Source organism: Triturus cristatus, chromosome 2_2 (genome assembly GCF_964204655.1).
Source record: "Triturus cristatus chromosome 2_2, aTriCri1.1, whole genome shotgun sequence".
Taxonomy (NCBI): Eukaryota; Metazoa; Chordata; class Amphibia; order Caudata; family Salamandridae; genus Triturus; species Triturus cristatus.
The window spans coordinates 968908450-968921236 of NC_140582.1; the positions used below are offsets into that span (position 1 = coordinate 968908450).

Here is a 12787-nt window from a genome sequence, read left to right on the forward strand (position 1 = left end):
GAATCTTTATTTTAACCATCGGTACGAAGAAGTTATTTCTAGCTCAGTACCGGGATCCCGAACCTTAGGGTTTCTTATGTGATAAGATGTTTACAAATTTGAGCCCTTCTTGGATGAAATTGTTCCCACCCAAGCAAGGAAACTATGTACAATTTAGGCATGGCACGCTACCTCTTAGGTCTTTTACATCCAAATGGTCTGGCGACAAATTGCTAGAATGCCCAGCCTGTGGTGTAAATGTGGAATCTGTGCCCCATGTTTTCTTTTTTTGCCCATCCTATAAGAACATTAGACAAAGATGGCTTATTCAATTATGCAAAAACCTGGGGCTCAGGCAGTATGAACAAGCATACAGGGTTTTAAAAAGTGACACCTCCCAATCAGTGGTATTTTCTGTTTCCCGTTACTTAAATGCCATGTGGCAAAGGCGTAGGTCATACATCAACAGATAGAGACCGAAATGCATTTTCTTTTACCTTTTGCCACATTCAATCTGTCTCGTATTCTATAGATATTTAAAAAAAATGTATATATTGTTTTTATCTTTTTAAATTTTATTGTTGTGCATTTTTTCTATAGAAAGTGACAGTGTATTTTTTTTAATTTTTTTTTAGGAATGATGTTTGTAATTATTGTTTTTATATGCATCTTTTAAGCTTCCACTTAGTTATTCTTCTCTTGTTTTTCCAAATTACAATGATAAAGGAGTCATCTCACATCTGGCACCGTCCAGACAATGCAGATGTTATGTCATGTCTCACGGATTTTTGTCAACTGGATTATGTGTCATTTCTGCCCACTCTCTTAGGCCTTCTTCTGCCCTCTCATCCGTTCTGATCATTGTAATCGTAATTCCTCTGCTATGGTCCACTCCATCATAGCTTCATAAGGACCCTACCAAAAATTGTGTAAGTAGTGTGACTCAACAGTGCGAATTACCCACCTGCTCCCAGTGTATCTCTACATTCTTTAATTTTAGTTGGATTTTCTTTCCCATTAACGCTAAGGGGTATACCACAGTTTTTTCAATGTTAATATATAGCCCTGAAATCTTTGCAAAGCTGTCCAATTCTTCCATGAGAATGGGGATGGCGACGTGGTGTTGAATTAGGTAGACAAGAGTGTCATCCACATACATTAAAAATACATATACCATGCCACCTATTTTCATTCCCCAAGGCTGCATTCTTAGTCTCAGACATATAGCCAGGGTCCCTATATAGTAGTTTAACTCAATTTTCGAAATTTGGACACAAACTCATATTAGAAAAGACCTCAATTATGTACTCCCAGCTGAAGGAGTCAATCGCCTTTTCAATGTCAAGCACCACCAGAGCACATTCCAACGGGGATTCCTCTACACAGACTCTAAAATGACTCGGGCATCGACGATTCATTAGCGTACTCCGGCCCAGAATAAAACCACATTAGTCCTGTATTAAAGCCCGAACCCTGGTTACCAGTCTCTTAGCTAATATTTTAGAGAACACCTTTGTATCCGCATTTAGCATGAATAAGGGCCTATATGATTTATGCTTGGTTGGATCTTTATCTGGTTTGGGGACCATACATGTAAAGGCATCTCTCATAGTTTCCAGCAGGGTAGCACGCTGATCCTACAGATACACTTAAAATAAACCCAAGTTATTAGTCTGCCTGTAACGCTCTATAAAGTCTATGTATTTTTCTCAGCAGCCAAGCTGCCTGAAACTTTAGATGAGGGAATATATTTTGTATCACGTCACATTAACATGTTGCTTCTTAACCTTTTATTGTGTTTCTAGTCCGTTCTCCATATCAAAATGTCCTGTTTCCATGAATCCACATTCCCAAAATGCACATATTAAAAAATATGTGCTATTTTGGATCCAGACAATAGAATGGACTCTCTACCAAATTTTCTTCTGAAGCAAAGAATATCACCTCTGGTAAAAAAACAGAAAGCTTAGTTGTTCAAACAGCGATTGGTTTAGCACAGAACTTCTCAATCTAAAGCAGAAGCTGGACTGTCTAGTATGCACTTGTACATGGATAAGGCATGATCTTTGTAAAATTCACAGAAGATCAAAAGGCCCACTAACTGGACATCTCTAAGAACATGCTCAACAACACAGTTTCATAGATGACTGCAAGTCAGGCTTCAACCCAAAAAGAGAGGAACTGAAAACAACACCAGACAACATCATGAGTAACCTCTCATTGCCTTTACTTATCTAGCAGCTTAGAAAATCCTTGACCCGTCAAAATCCTAGGACAGTGGCGACAGTGACGTTCTTAGTGAACATTTGAAAGGGTGTATGCAAAATTCAGAACAGTGCCTTTTAATAGGCTAACACAATCCTCCTGAACCATAGCCAGTACATAGGAATTGAGCGAGGTGATTCCATCAAAAATGCATGCATTTCTGACAAACATTAAAAATTCAAAGTGGGGTATTACAGGGTGCAAGGGAGGCCTTAAAAAAACGGCCATGCCTCCAATAGGACCGATTGCAGAGAGGCACCAGCTTTCATTCTATACATATATGTATATATTCACTGATTACACCTAAATACACACCTATTTGGCTTTAGCCATAGAATCAAGCACTCAGCCACACATCAGAAAATTCTCACAACATATTTATTTCTGGTCAAAGGAAAATGTATTTTGCCTGAATGGCTTTAAAAATAGAATTACAATGCTAACCTCAATTGAAGCAACCAACATCCACCTCGAGTGGAACAGAATGCTTGTGAGATCCACACAGGATATAAAAAAGAAAAGTAATAGTGTAATTATTGATACTGCTGAGCCCACTCATCAGAGCTCAAATTCACAAACTGGTTGAGGACAAATGTCACTCAACCAAGAATCAGGACATTCTAAAGACCTATGAGTAGGATTGACTTGAGCATTAGCAAAAGTTAGCTTCAACTACGGCAATGTAATCAGTAATTAATAACCAGGTAAACCAAGACAACCACCAAGAAGTGCAACTCAAGCATGTGGGCTGAACCCGAACATAAAAAGATTAAATCACAATAAACTAATCTTTAAGCCCCTACCTGGCTCCCTATGAAATAAGTAATCAAATCTAAAGTGCATGAACCCTATTAGAACCATGCTGCAGAAACTGGCCCTATACTGCCTGCCACACACCGTCTGCTAATGTGCATCATAAGCCAAACGCATGTGGGCAGATCCTTCATGGTTTGTTTGGGCCAAAGTCCCAAAGCCATGTGCTATAAATCTGACCTTGTGAGTTCAAAAAGGACTAGCCTATTTGTGAATTTACATAGACTCAAGACTGTAAGGCAGTGCACAAACCATTTTGTTTGTTCATGAAGCCCTCACCCACCAACCTAGTTGGTGGCATGCTTCATCATCTGGCCCACCCAGTGACATCGAGTGTGTCCTGGGTGTGCTTCGGCGCCTGGATACAGCGGAGCAGGTATGTATCTGAGTGTGCAGTGTAGTGACGTGAAGGTGACGATTTAAAAGCTATGCAGGGATCCCAGTACCCAAGGGTAAATTATATTTTAATGACTGGGTCACTGCTATCATTAAAAAAGGCTGTTGGATGTTATAGGAATGTTAATTAGGGTTTCCTACATCCAGGTGTGGTCTACATGTTTCAGCCAGGCCTTTATGATTAAAACTGGCTTTCCTCAGGACCCAAGTGTGTAGGTGCAAATTACTTAGATTTAAGTGATTGTGTCATTTTGAGAAATGTGTAGCACTCGCTAAGGTGCTTTACATGTGAGAGGGGGAATCCCTCTTAGAGCATTACTGGACATACAACAAGTATGACAGGACACACATACAGGGGAGAGTCTCAGTATGGTTGGCAACGTGAGGATAATCTTCCTTTCATGCACTTTCCACCGTTTTTTTGTGTGTTGATGCGCTTACGGTGCTTAGCCCACCACAAAACTTCGTGTACATATGATAACTCTCACCTTAGCCATACCACCAATATGGCTACACCATTTGCTGCTTATTTATCGTCTACACAGCACAATAGATATCGGCAATCAATCTGTCTTGTGAATATGTAACCATACTGAGACTCTTCCCTGTATGTGTCTAATGGGGATTGTACAATCATCTGTCTTTGGAACACAAAGACACTTGGTTAATCTATTCCTTAAATGTTCAACATTACTACTTCATGCAATAAGTACATAGAGAACTGCTGTGGACTGGCAACTATGTGAAAGGTCATACAAAACTTGGCAGGGCATAGTAATTAGCGAGGCTTGAGAGAAGTTGCTTACAGAATGATTAAAAAAGCATTGTGTTTGGAACGAGTGTGGGGGGCATGGAACGCCTATCGAGGGAACATTTGTGATCTGCCTCTGACTGAGTCAGACACGAACTCTGACTAATCTGGATGAGTAAGGAATGTTAAGTGTCAAGTTCTGCCAAAATCAAAGTACTGAATGCAAAGTTCTCATGGGAAAATTAATGCAATGTAAGATGTGAAATGAGTATTATGATATGCCTTGTAACCGTAATTTTTCAACAATGTTTAAAAATCAATAAAAAAGAAGTTAAAAAAAAGAAGCTTTGTGATGGCTCGACAAAATGGGCAAGGTTGACGACTGAGCAGTCAGTGAGTAATATTAAATTAATATTGCACCCCTCAAAAAAGAGTTTGTTAATGTGTTGGGTGAACAGAGAATGAGATTAAATGTATCATCAAGGTTGCAATCTATGGGAGCAGGCATCATGTTCTCTAAATTAAAATGGGTTAATGAGAATACATTGTGGACTAGTAGAGTGTGTGAGCTTCAGGTGATGACAAGAAGCAGATGAAGCGACAGTGTGTGGCTATAATTTATTAATGGAATATGATCAAACTACCAGGGGATGTCCATAAAATGGGGCACGAGTGAGAATGGTACAGGAAGTTGCTGTGGTGTCCTCGTCCGGGATTTGATTGCTAGTCAAGCCTTCAGGATGGACAATAAAACAATTTCTGTGCAAAACAATAGTGAGGCATGATATTCCAGGACTGATCATCGATGAAAATAAAATAATTTGGAATTATCACCAAAAAATCTTATTTGAACATCAGAGGTCACATCAAACCATGTATGCAGACATGGCTTCTAAGTGATGGCAAATGGATATGAACCATCCACACCCCTTATGAGTATTAGGAGCACAGATACAATCGGTCAGGATTTGATTGCCAGGAATGCCTCAATACTGACCTTCCAATATGTAAGCTATATTGTATACATTATAATTCTGTAAGGAAAATAACACATATTTCTAACACAAAAAGTAATTCTTCTTTAGCAAAAAAATGTTCTAACAGTTGACAGACATATATCATAACATTAAATACTGACTCACATCAGATGCCATCCACAAATCGCAGATTCCAGAAAATGCCACGTTGTCCGGCAGAAAAGGAATTAATGAAACATAGCGTGCCACCAGTTCCTACAAGAAAAAATGTTGATAGCCAGTTTATGCGTACTATTCGTACATGCTCAAATATTACAATGGGGGCTGCCATTTTTAAATTGCAATTAATGAGAAAGCTGTAACCACATGGCGTTATAGATTTAGTGTTCCATTCTTCAATACATATCGGCTGAAGTAAGTTAAATTCAGCAAGCACATTTCAATGGACTGGGCTGCCAGCATTATCAATGATCTCCAGAAAGTCTTAACGGATGCACCCCAGTGGCAAGTGTCTGTGACACCTTTGGTGAAATTGTTATTGGAGGGTAAGTGTTGTTCTTGAGGTAAGTCCAAGGTGAACTGATACCACTTTTAATGTTTTGGGAATACATTAATGTTAGAGATGGGATTTTAGTTGCTAATGTTCAATGCACTGACTAATGAGTTATTAACAATTAGGAGAACCTGGCATTGTCGCTCTTCTAGGATAACTTTTGTTTAATTGAAGTTTTAATGAAGGTAGTAAGGGACATTTAGAGTAGGGCATCTATGGTCTCCTTGATAAAGATCTAACCATGGGTAAAAAGAGAGAGGGCTGGGCGTGTTTTGCTGTCTTTCCTATTAAAACATCAACAAACCGTATATGTAGAATGTTGAAGGAGGACATATATTGTTGTTATTGAGCTCTTTACACAATTATTGTGATTTTTCTTTTTACCACAAGTGGAGCATTCTTCTATTCTGCCAAAGGTTTTTGTCATTTAAATCCCTGGGATTTTATATATATTATGACCGTATACTACTCACAGACCTCAGAGCTGCACTGATTTCTATGCAAATGACAATATCATGCAGGAAGTTCTAAATGATTTTGAGTTTTAAATTTGTACCTACTTAAAGATAAATCACTGAGCCTCAGGGGGCCTGGCTGTCTTTAGAGATACTTGTATGTCAATGCCAAAGAAGGCAGTTCCAGGCAGAGGTAGGCAACGGCATCATTTGCTCATAGGCACACAGATTTGTTGTGCTTGCCTGGCCCACTACATAATGTAACTAGCTACAGAGGTGAAGTGGCCAAGGTGAGCATAGCAAAGTAATTCCTTTATAAATGTGGGTTAATAGATCCAGTGTTGCTCTTTTATCGCTCAACGTTGGGCCTATTCTTCCACTCTCAGGAAAAGAAGAAGCCTTCTACAAGCTATTAGTTAAGCAACAGTGCCAAGGTTACCATTCAGCAAGAGGCACATGAGATCACTGGTGGTAAACTTTAATTTATCTATTTTAGATAAAGTACTTTTACAAGACGACACATCTACCCTATTACCGTAACAATTGTCAAACTAAAGAAATACATTCATTCAAGTTATTTTTTGAAGCACTGACCAGGTGCCTTGCAACCATATAAGGTATACTTATACATGAAATACTGTGTAGCTAGGATGTAGTCCTGGGAATAGTCTTGATTGTGTGATTGCTGAGTGGTGGTTGAGGGAGTGTGGTCTTTACATTCTCAGAACACATTTTTAATTCCAAGGAGTCATAGGTGTGGCACCTGCACATGCATGGAGAATCCCATCGCATTGCGTGGACCCATAGAGTTTTAACAGAACTTCTTAAACATAACAAAGACAAACTCTGTTTGAAGAAACTCCTGTGTGGTGGACAAGAAGTGAAGAATTCAGTAAGAGCACAATGCAAGAACCCCAGGTTTTGACATTGAAATTGTCATCAATATTGCATGGTGTTGCACAAAGAGGTGGTACACTTTAACCAACATACATTGCGCACAGTATTTTAAGACTTTGGGCAATATTAACAACTACAATGAGCTTGTGGACGATCCTAGCATTCTTCTCAGTACATCCAATGTTTCAGACTTCACCTTTGCTGTTGATTTATTATCACTGTCTTTTGCTTAAAAAATGTGGTCAACTAGATCATGTAATTAATACCAGAGGAGTAAATGTAATCATCAGTGCATAGTAACTCGGCCAAGAAAAAATTAAGATTTCTGTAGCTTTTACTCAAGAGGACAGCAGGGTAATACATGTTTTAAAGTCTACTTACTTTTAGGCTCAAATATGTTTATTTGGTTAAACAGTTGCAACATAAACACATACACTTGCCTACAATTAACTGGCCATGAAGGTGCCATCATACAAAGTAACATACTCCCCCCCTAATTCCTCTCTGCCCACACTGGTGCGGTCTTTCCTAATCCCAGTGTTGTGGCAAGTATTCTATGTGCTACGCCATTTTAAGGTAGGATGAGGGATTACTGTGTTGATAGGATCCGTAGTACCCTCGGGTACTCGGAACAATTGAGTTCCCTCATATCTTGTTGGAACAATTGAGTTCCCTCTTATCTGACGCTATAAATTATAGTAGAGGTACCATTTCGTTTCAGAGAGTTTAATTGTCCACGTAACGGAATTAGTTATCTTCTCTATCCCGAAGATGTGCAACAAATGAGAGATTCAATCCCTTATGTACGGAGATCTCTCTTTACCCTACACAGCAGTTATGGTTTGCTTGACCACACAGAGCATCAAGGAGATTAATTCCCCTTTTGTAGAGCACAGTGGAAAGGTTTTTAGACTGGTCACTCCCAATACTACGTATGTCGGAAGTCTGGGGATTTGAGTCTGAAAAATTTCATCTATGGCATCAAAAACTGCTCCACTGTACTGCTGTAGTTTAGGGCATTTCGACAGCAGTTGGATAAGGGTGTCATCCATGCCACACCCTCTCAAGCAAGGAAAGAGCATGCAAGCAATGAAAGATGTACCAGTTCGAAGTTATTTTATACAATGTCTCTCGCATTATAGCAGTCTGCGCTGTATTATGTGCTTTTGTGAAGATGGCAGTCCATTCCTTCAGGGACATCTCTCTCTTTAGTTCCTTCTCTCACCTTTTTTGCCCAGGAATTTTTGCTGGGGCTCTTTCTACGATTAGCATGTTATAAATATCAGATACTATACAAATTGAAAAGACTGTCGCAGACCTGTAGATATAAAAGGTAAAGGTGGGTATTCACTTCATATAGGATGTTGGGTGCATGTGGGTATCACCTACTGATCTGAAGCGAAATTTCAAATATTCACTGTTGCATTATCCAGAAAGGGAGTAACGTCCCCAATATGCACACCACAATAGGAATTTGTTTTGAACCTTGTGAGATTTTTCACATAAATAATCTTTGCGGTAATAATTATTGAATGTCGTCAATTGAATATGCTACTTACCAGTATGCATCTGTTCTTGGCATGTAGGGCTGCTGACATTCATATCTGTGCATAGATCGCCGCCTAGTGTTGGGTCCGGATGTTTGCACGTTGTTGTCCTGGAAGAGTCTTCGAAGTATCCTGAGATAGGTGACTCCTCCCCTGGACCACAGTGCGCATGGGCATCGTCTCCATCCTCAGATTGTTTTTCGCCATTGTGGCAGTGATGGAGTAGATACAGAAAGTGATGACCATGCTTACAGTAATTCTGAGAGCTGCAGCTGCTACAGGCGCCGGGGAGGAGGGTGGGCGATATGAATGTCAGCAGCCCTACATGCCAAGAACAGATGCATACTGGTAAGTAGCATATTCAGTTCGAGGCATGTGGGCTGCTGAATTCATATCTGTGCATAGAATATATAGCATACCCTCTATTAGCGGCGGCTACCAGTGCCAGCTGCAGCGGTCTGAAAAAGAGTTTTGAGAACAGCCTGTCCTACAGCTGCCTGCTGTTTTGATTGCACATCCACACAATAGTGTTTGGTGAATGTATGTGCAGTGGACCAGGTGGCTGCTCTACATATATCATGCAAAGGAATGTTTCCCAGGAAAGCCATGGAGGCCCCTAACTTACGTGTTGAGTGGGCTCGTGGGGGAATCGTTAATGTGCGTTTAGCTTTTTGATAGCAAATTTGAATACATTTAACAATCCATCTGGCTATACCTGCTTTGGAGATGGCGTTACCTTTGTGGTGTGGAGCAAAGGCAACGAAAAGTTGATTTGTTTTCCTAAAGACTTTAGTCCTGTCTATATAGTACATGAGGGCTCTCTTTACATCCAGTGTATGGAGTGCTCTTTCTGCGACAGTTTGTGGGTTTTGAAAGAAAACAGGCAGTTCAATAGTTTGATTCATGTGGAACTGCGATATCACCTTGGGCATGAATTTGGGGTTGGTACGTAGTACGACCCTGTTGGCGTGAACCTGTATGAATGGCTCTTGAACGGTTAGTGCCTGGAGTTCACTAACTCTCCTCAAAGAAGTGATTGCTACTAGGAAAGCTACTTTCCAGGTGAGGAATTGAATCTCGCATGAGTGTAGAGGTTCAAAGGGTGGACCCATCAGGCGTGTGAGGACCAAGTTGAGGTTCCACATTGGAGCTGGTGGGTGGCTTGGAGGAATTACTCGTTTGAGTCCTTCCAAGAATGCTTTGATGGCAGGCACTCTGAATAAAGAGAGGTGCTGCCTGTTCTGGAGATAGGCTGATATTGCGGTCAAATGGACACGTATTGAGGTGTATGCCAGATTGCATCGTATAGGTGTAAGAGGTAACAAATTATGTTTTGGATGGATGCGTCTAGCGGGTTAATGTCATTGTTATTGCAATAAATGACGAACCTTTTCCATTTGGCTGCATAGCAAGCTCTGGTAGTGGGTCTTCTAGCTTCCTTAATGATGTCCATACAGTCAGGTGGCAGGTTTAGGTAGCCAAACTCTAGGACTTCAGGAGCCAGATTGCCAGGTTCAGCTGTTGCGGATCTGGGTGCTGAATCTCTCCATGGTTCTGCGTCAAATGCGCAGGTTTGATCCGCAGCCTTTGATGCGGCACCACGGAAAGTTCGAGAAAGGTGGTGTACCATGGTTGGCGGGCCTATGTTGGAGCAACCAGGACGAGTGTTAGTGAGTGTTGTCTGAGTTTGCGTGCCACCAGCGGTATCAATGGTGCTGGGGGAAAAGCGTACGCAAATCTGCCGGCCCAGTTCATCCATATCGCATTGCCCTGCGACTGCGGATGTGGGAACCTGGCGGCAAAGCTTTGGCATTTTGCGTTTTCGCTTGTGGCGAATAGGTCTATCTCTGGATGGCCCCACTGCTGGAAGTACGGTTGGAGTACTGATGGGTGTAACTCCCACTCGTGCATCTGGTGGCTGTGTCTGCTGAGCAGATCCGCCATCTGGTTGTCCTTGCCGGGGAGGTGTTCCGCCATGAGGAACATGTTCCTCTGAATGGCCCACTTCCACATGCTCTGAGCCAGATGAGACAACTGTGGAGAGTGTGTTCCTCCCTGCTTTTGTATGTAGTACATGGCAGTCATGTTGTCCGTCCGGATCAACACGACTTTGTTGCACAAGTGTACTTTGAATGCTTTCATTGCCAGGAAGATTGCCATCAGTTCTAGAAGGTTGATGTGCATCTTCTTTTGTTGTATCGTCCATAGTCCCTGCACTGTGTAATTGAGTACATGAGCTCCCCATCCCTGGAGAGACGCGTCCGCTGTCAGTATTATTTGTGGAACAGGCTCTTGGAACGGTCGGCACTTGCAAAGGTTTTGTGGATTCCACCAATGCAGAGAGTTGTATGCCCGACCGCTCACCAACACTAGGTCTTTTAGTTGCCCGTGAGCCTGATTCCATTGACGTGCTAAGCACTCCTGAAGCGGGCGCATATGTAGTCTCGCGTGAGGGACTATGAAAATGCAGGAGGCCATCATGCCTATCAGCTGCATGAACACTCGCGCGGGAAGGGAGTGTTGGGGTTTGAACTTGGAAATCAGCATTTGCATGCTGTTGATCCTCACTAAATTTGGCTGAGCTGTGGCTGCCAGAGTGTCTATGGTCGCACCTAGGTACTGTTGTACGTGTGCGGGTTGGAGATGTGATTTTGGGTAATTTAGTGAGAACCCCAGACTGTGAAGAAGGTGAATGGTGCGGGACATGTGGCTGGCACATTGCTGGGCTGACTTTGCCTGAACAAGCCAGTCGTCCAGGTAAGGGTAGACGTGAATGTGTTGCCTCCGTAGATGTGCAGCCACAGTAGCTAGGCACTTTGTGAAAACTCTGGGTGCTGTTGTCACGACGAAGGGAAGAACCTTGAATTGGTAGTGCTGCCCTTGAATAGTGAACCTGAGATATTTTCTGTGTGAGGGGTGAATGGGTATGTGGAAATACGCATCTTTGAGGTCTAGCGTGGCCAGGAAGTCTCCCTGTTTGAGCAGCGGGAGGACTTGTTGTAGGGTGAGCATGTGGAAATGCTCTGAGAGAATGTAGCGGTTGAGGGGTCTCAGGTCTAGTATAGGTCTGAGTGACCCGTCCTTTTTTGGTATTAAGAAGTACAGGGAGTACACCCCCGTACCTTGCTCGTGGACGGGTACGACCTCTACTGCGCCTTTTTTCAGCATACTTAGCACTTCCTGCTGTAATAACGCTAAGTGCTCTGAGGACATAGGACGGTGTTTTGGCGGTATTGTGGGTGGAGTGGAGGTTAATTCTAGGCAGTAACCGTGTTTGATAATATCTTTGACCCACCTGTCCGTGGTGATGGAGTGCCACGTGGACAGGAACCTTTGTAGCCTTCCCCCGACAGGTGTTATGTGGTCGGGAGGAAGGGAGAGGGCGTCACTGTTTGTTCTTGGGGGAGGACCTGGTATTGCCGTATCCGCGTCCTCTGCCCTTTGTGCTGGAGCCACGATATCCACCCCGGGTGTTTTTATCGTAGGTACTTTGTGTGTTGCCCTTGTTGTAGGTTTGCTGTGACCCCTGTCCTCTACCTGCTCCTCTATTTCCGGGGCGACGAAAGGAGCCACTCCGAAAGGTCTGCGTTTGGAGAGCCCCCATGGACTTTGCAGTGTCTGTGTCCTTTTTTATTTTTTATAGGGTGGTGTCAACCTCTGGTCCGAACAAGTAGTCGGGGTTGACCGGCTGATTGAGGATGTTATTTTGAACCTCAGGTTTGAACCCGGAGATTCGTAACCAGGCGTGTCGTCGTAACATGACGCTGGTGTTTATTGCTCTGGCAGCTGTATCTGCGGCATCCAGTGCACACTTAATGGATGCGTTCGTGAGGAGTTGTCCCTCCCTGATGAGGATCTCTGCTCCCTCTTTGTATTGGTCAGGGAGATGTTGGAGTAGGGTTTCTAATGTGTCATAGTGTGCGCGATCGTAGCGAGCTAGGAGCGCCTGGGTATTGGCAATACGCCATATGTTAGCTGCCTGGGCTGCAACCCGTTTGCCGGAGGTCTCTAGCACCTTGGACTCCTTGTCCGGGGAAGGAGCTTCCCCAGTTGTCTGCGAGTGCGCCCGTTTGCGAGCATTAGCGACTACGATGGAATCTAGAGGCAACTGGCCTCTAATGTACGTAGGGTCCCCAGGCGCCGACCTATATTTT

The 12787-nt window shown here is 42.7% G+C and overlaps 1 protein-coding gene across 1 annotated transcript in view; it reads right to left on the bottom strand.

The window, feature by feature from the left end:
- CC2D2A (coiled-coil and C2 domain containing 2A) overlaps positions 1 to 12787 on the bottom strand; it is a 415347-nt gene that overhangs the window by 60588 nt on the left and 341972 nt on the right. The window contains exon 31 of the mRNA XM_085642396.1: positions 5347 to 5436. Within this exon, the coding sequence (XP_085498522.1) occupies positions 5347 to 5436 (90 nt within the window). The remainder of the gene's footprint in view (positions 1 to 5346; positions 5437 to 12787) is intronic.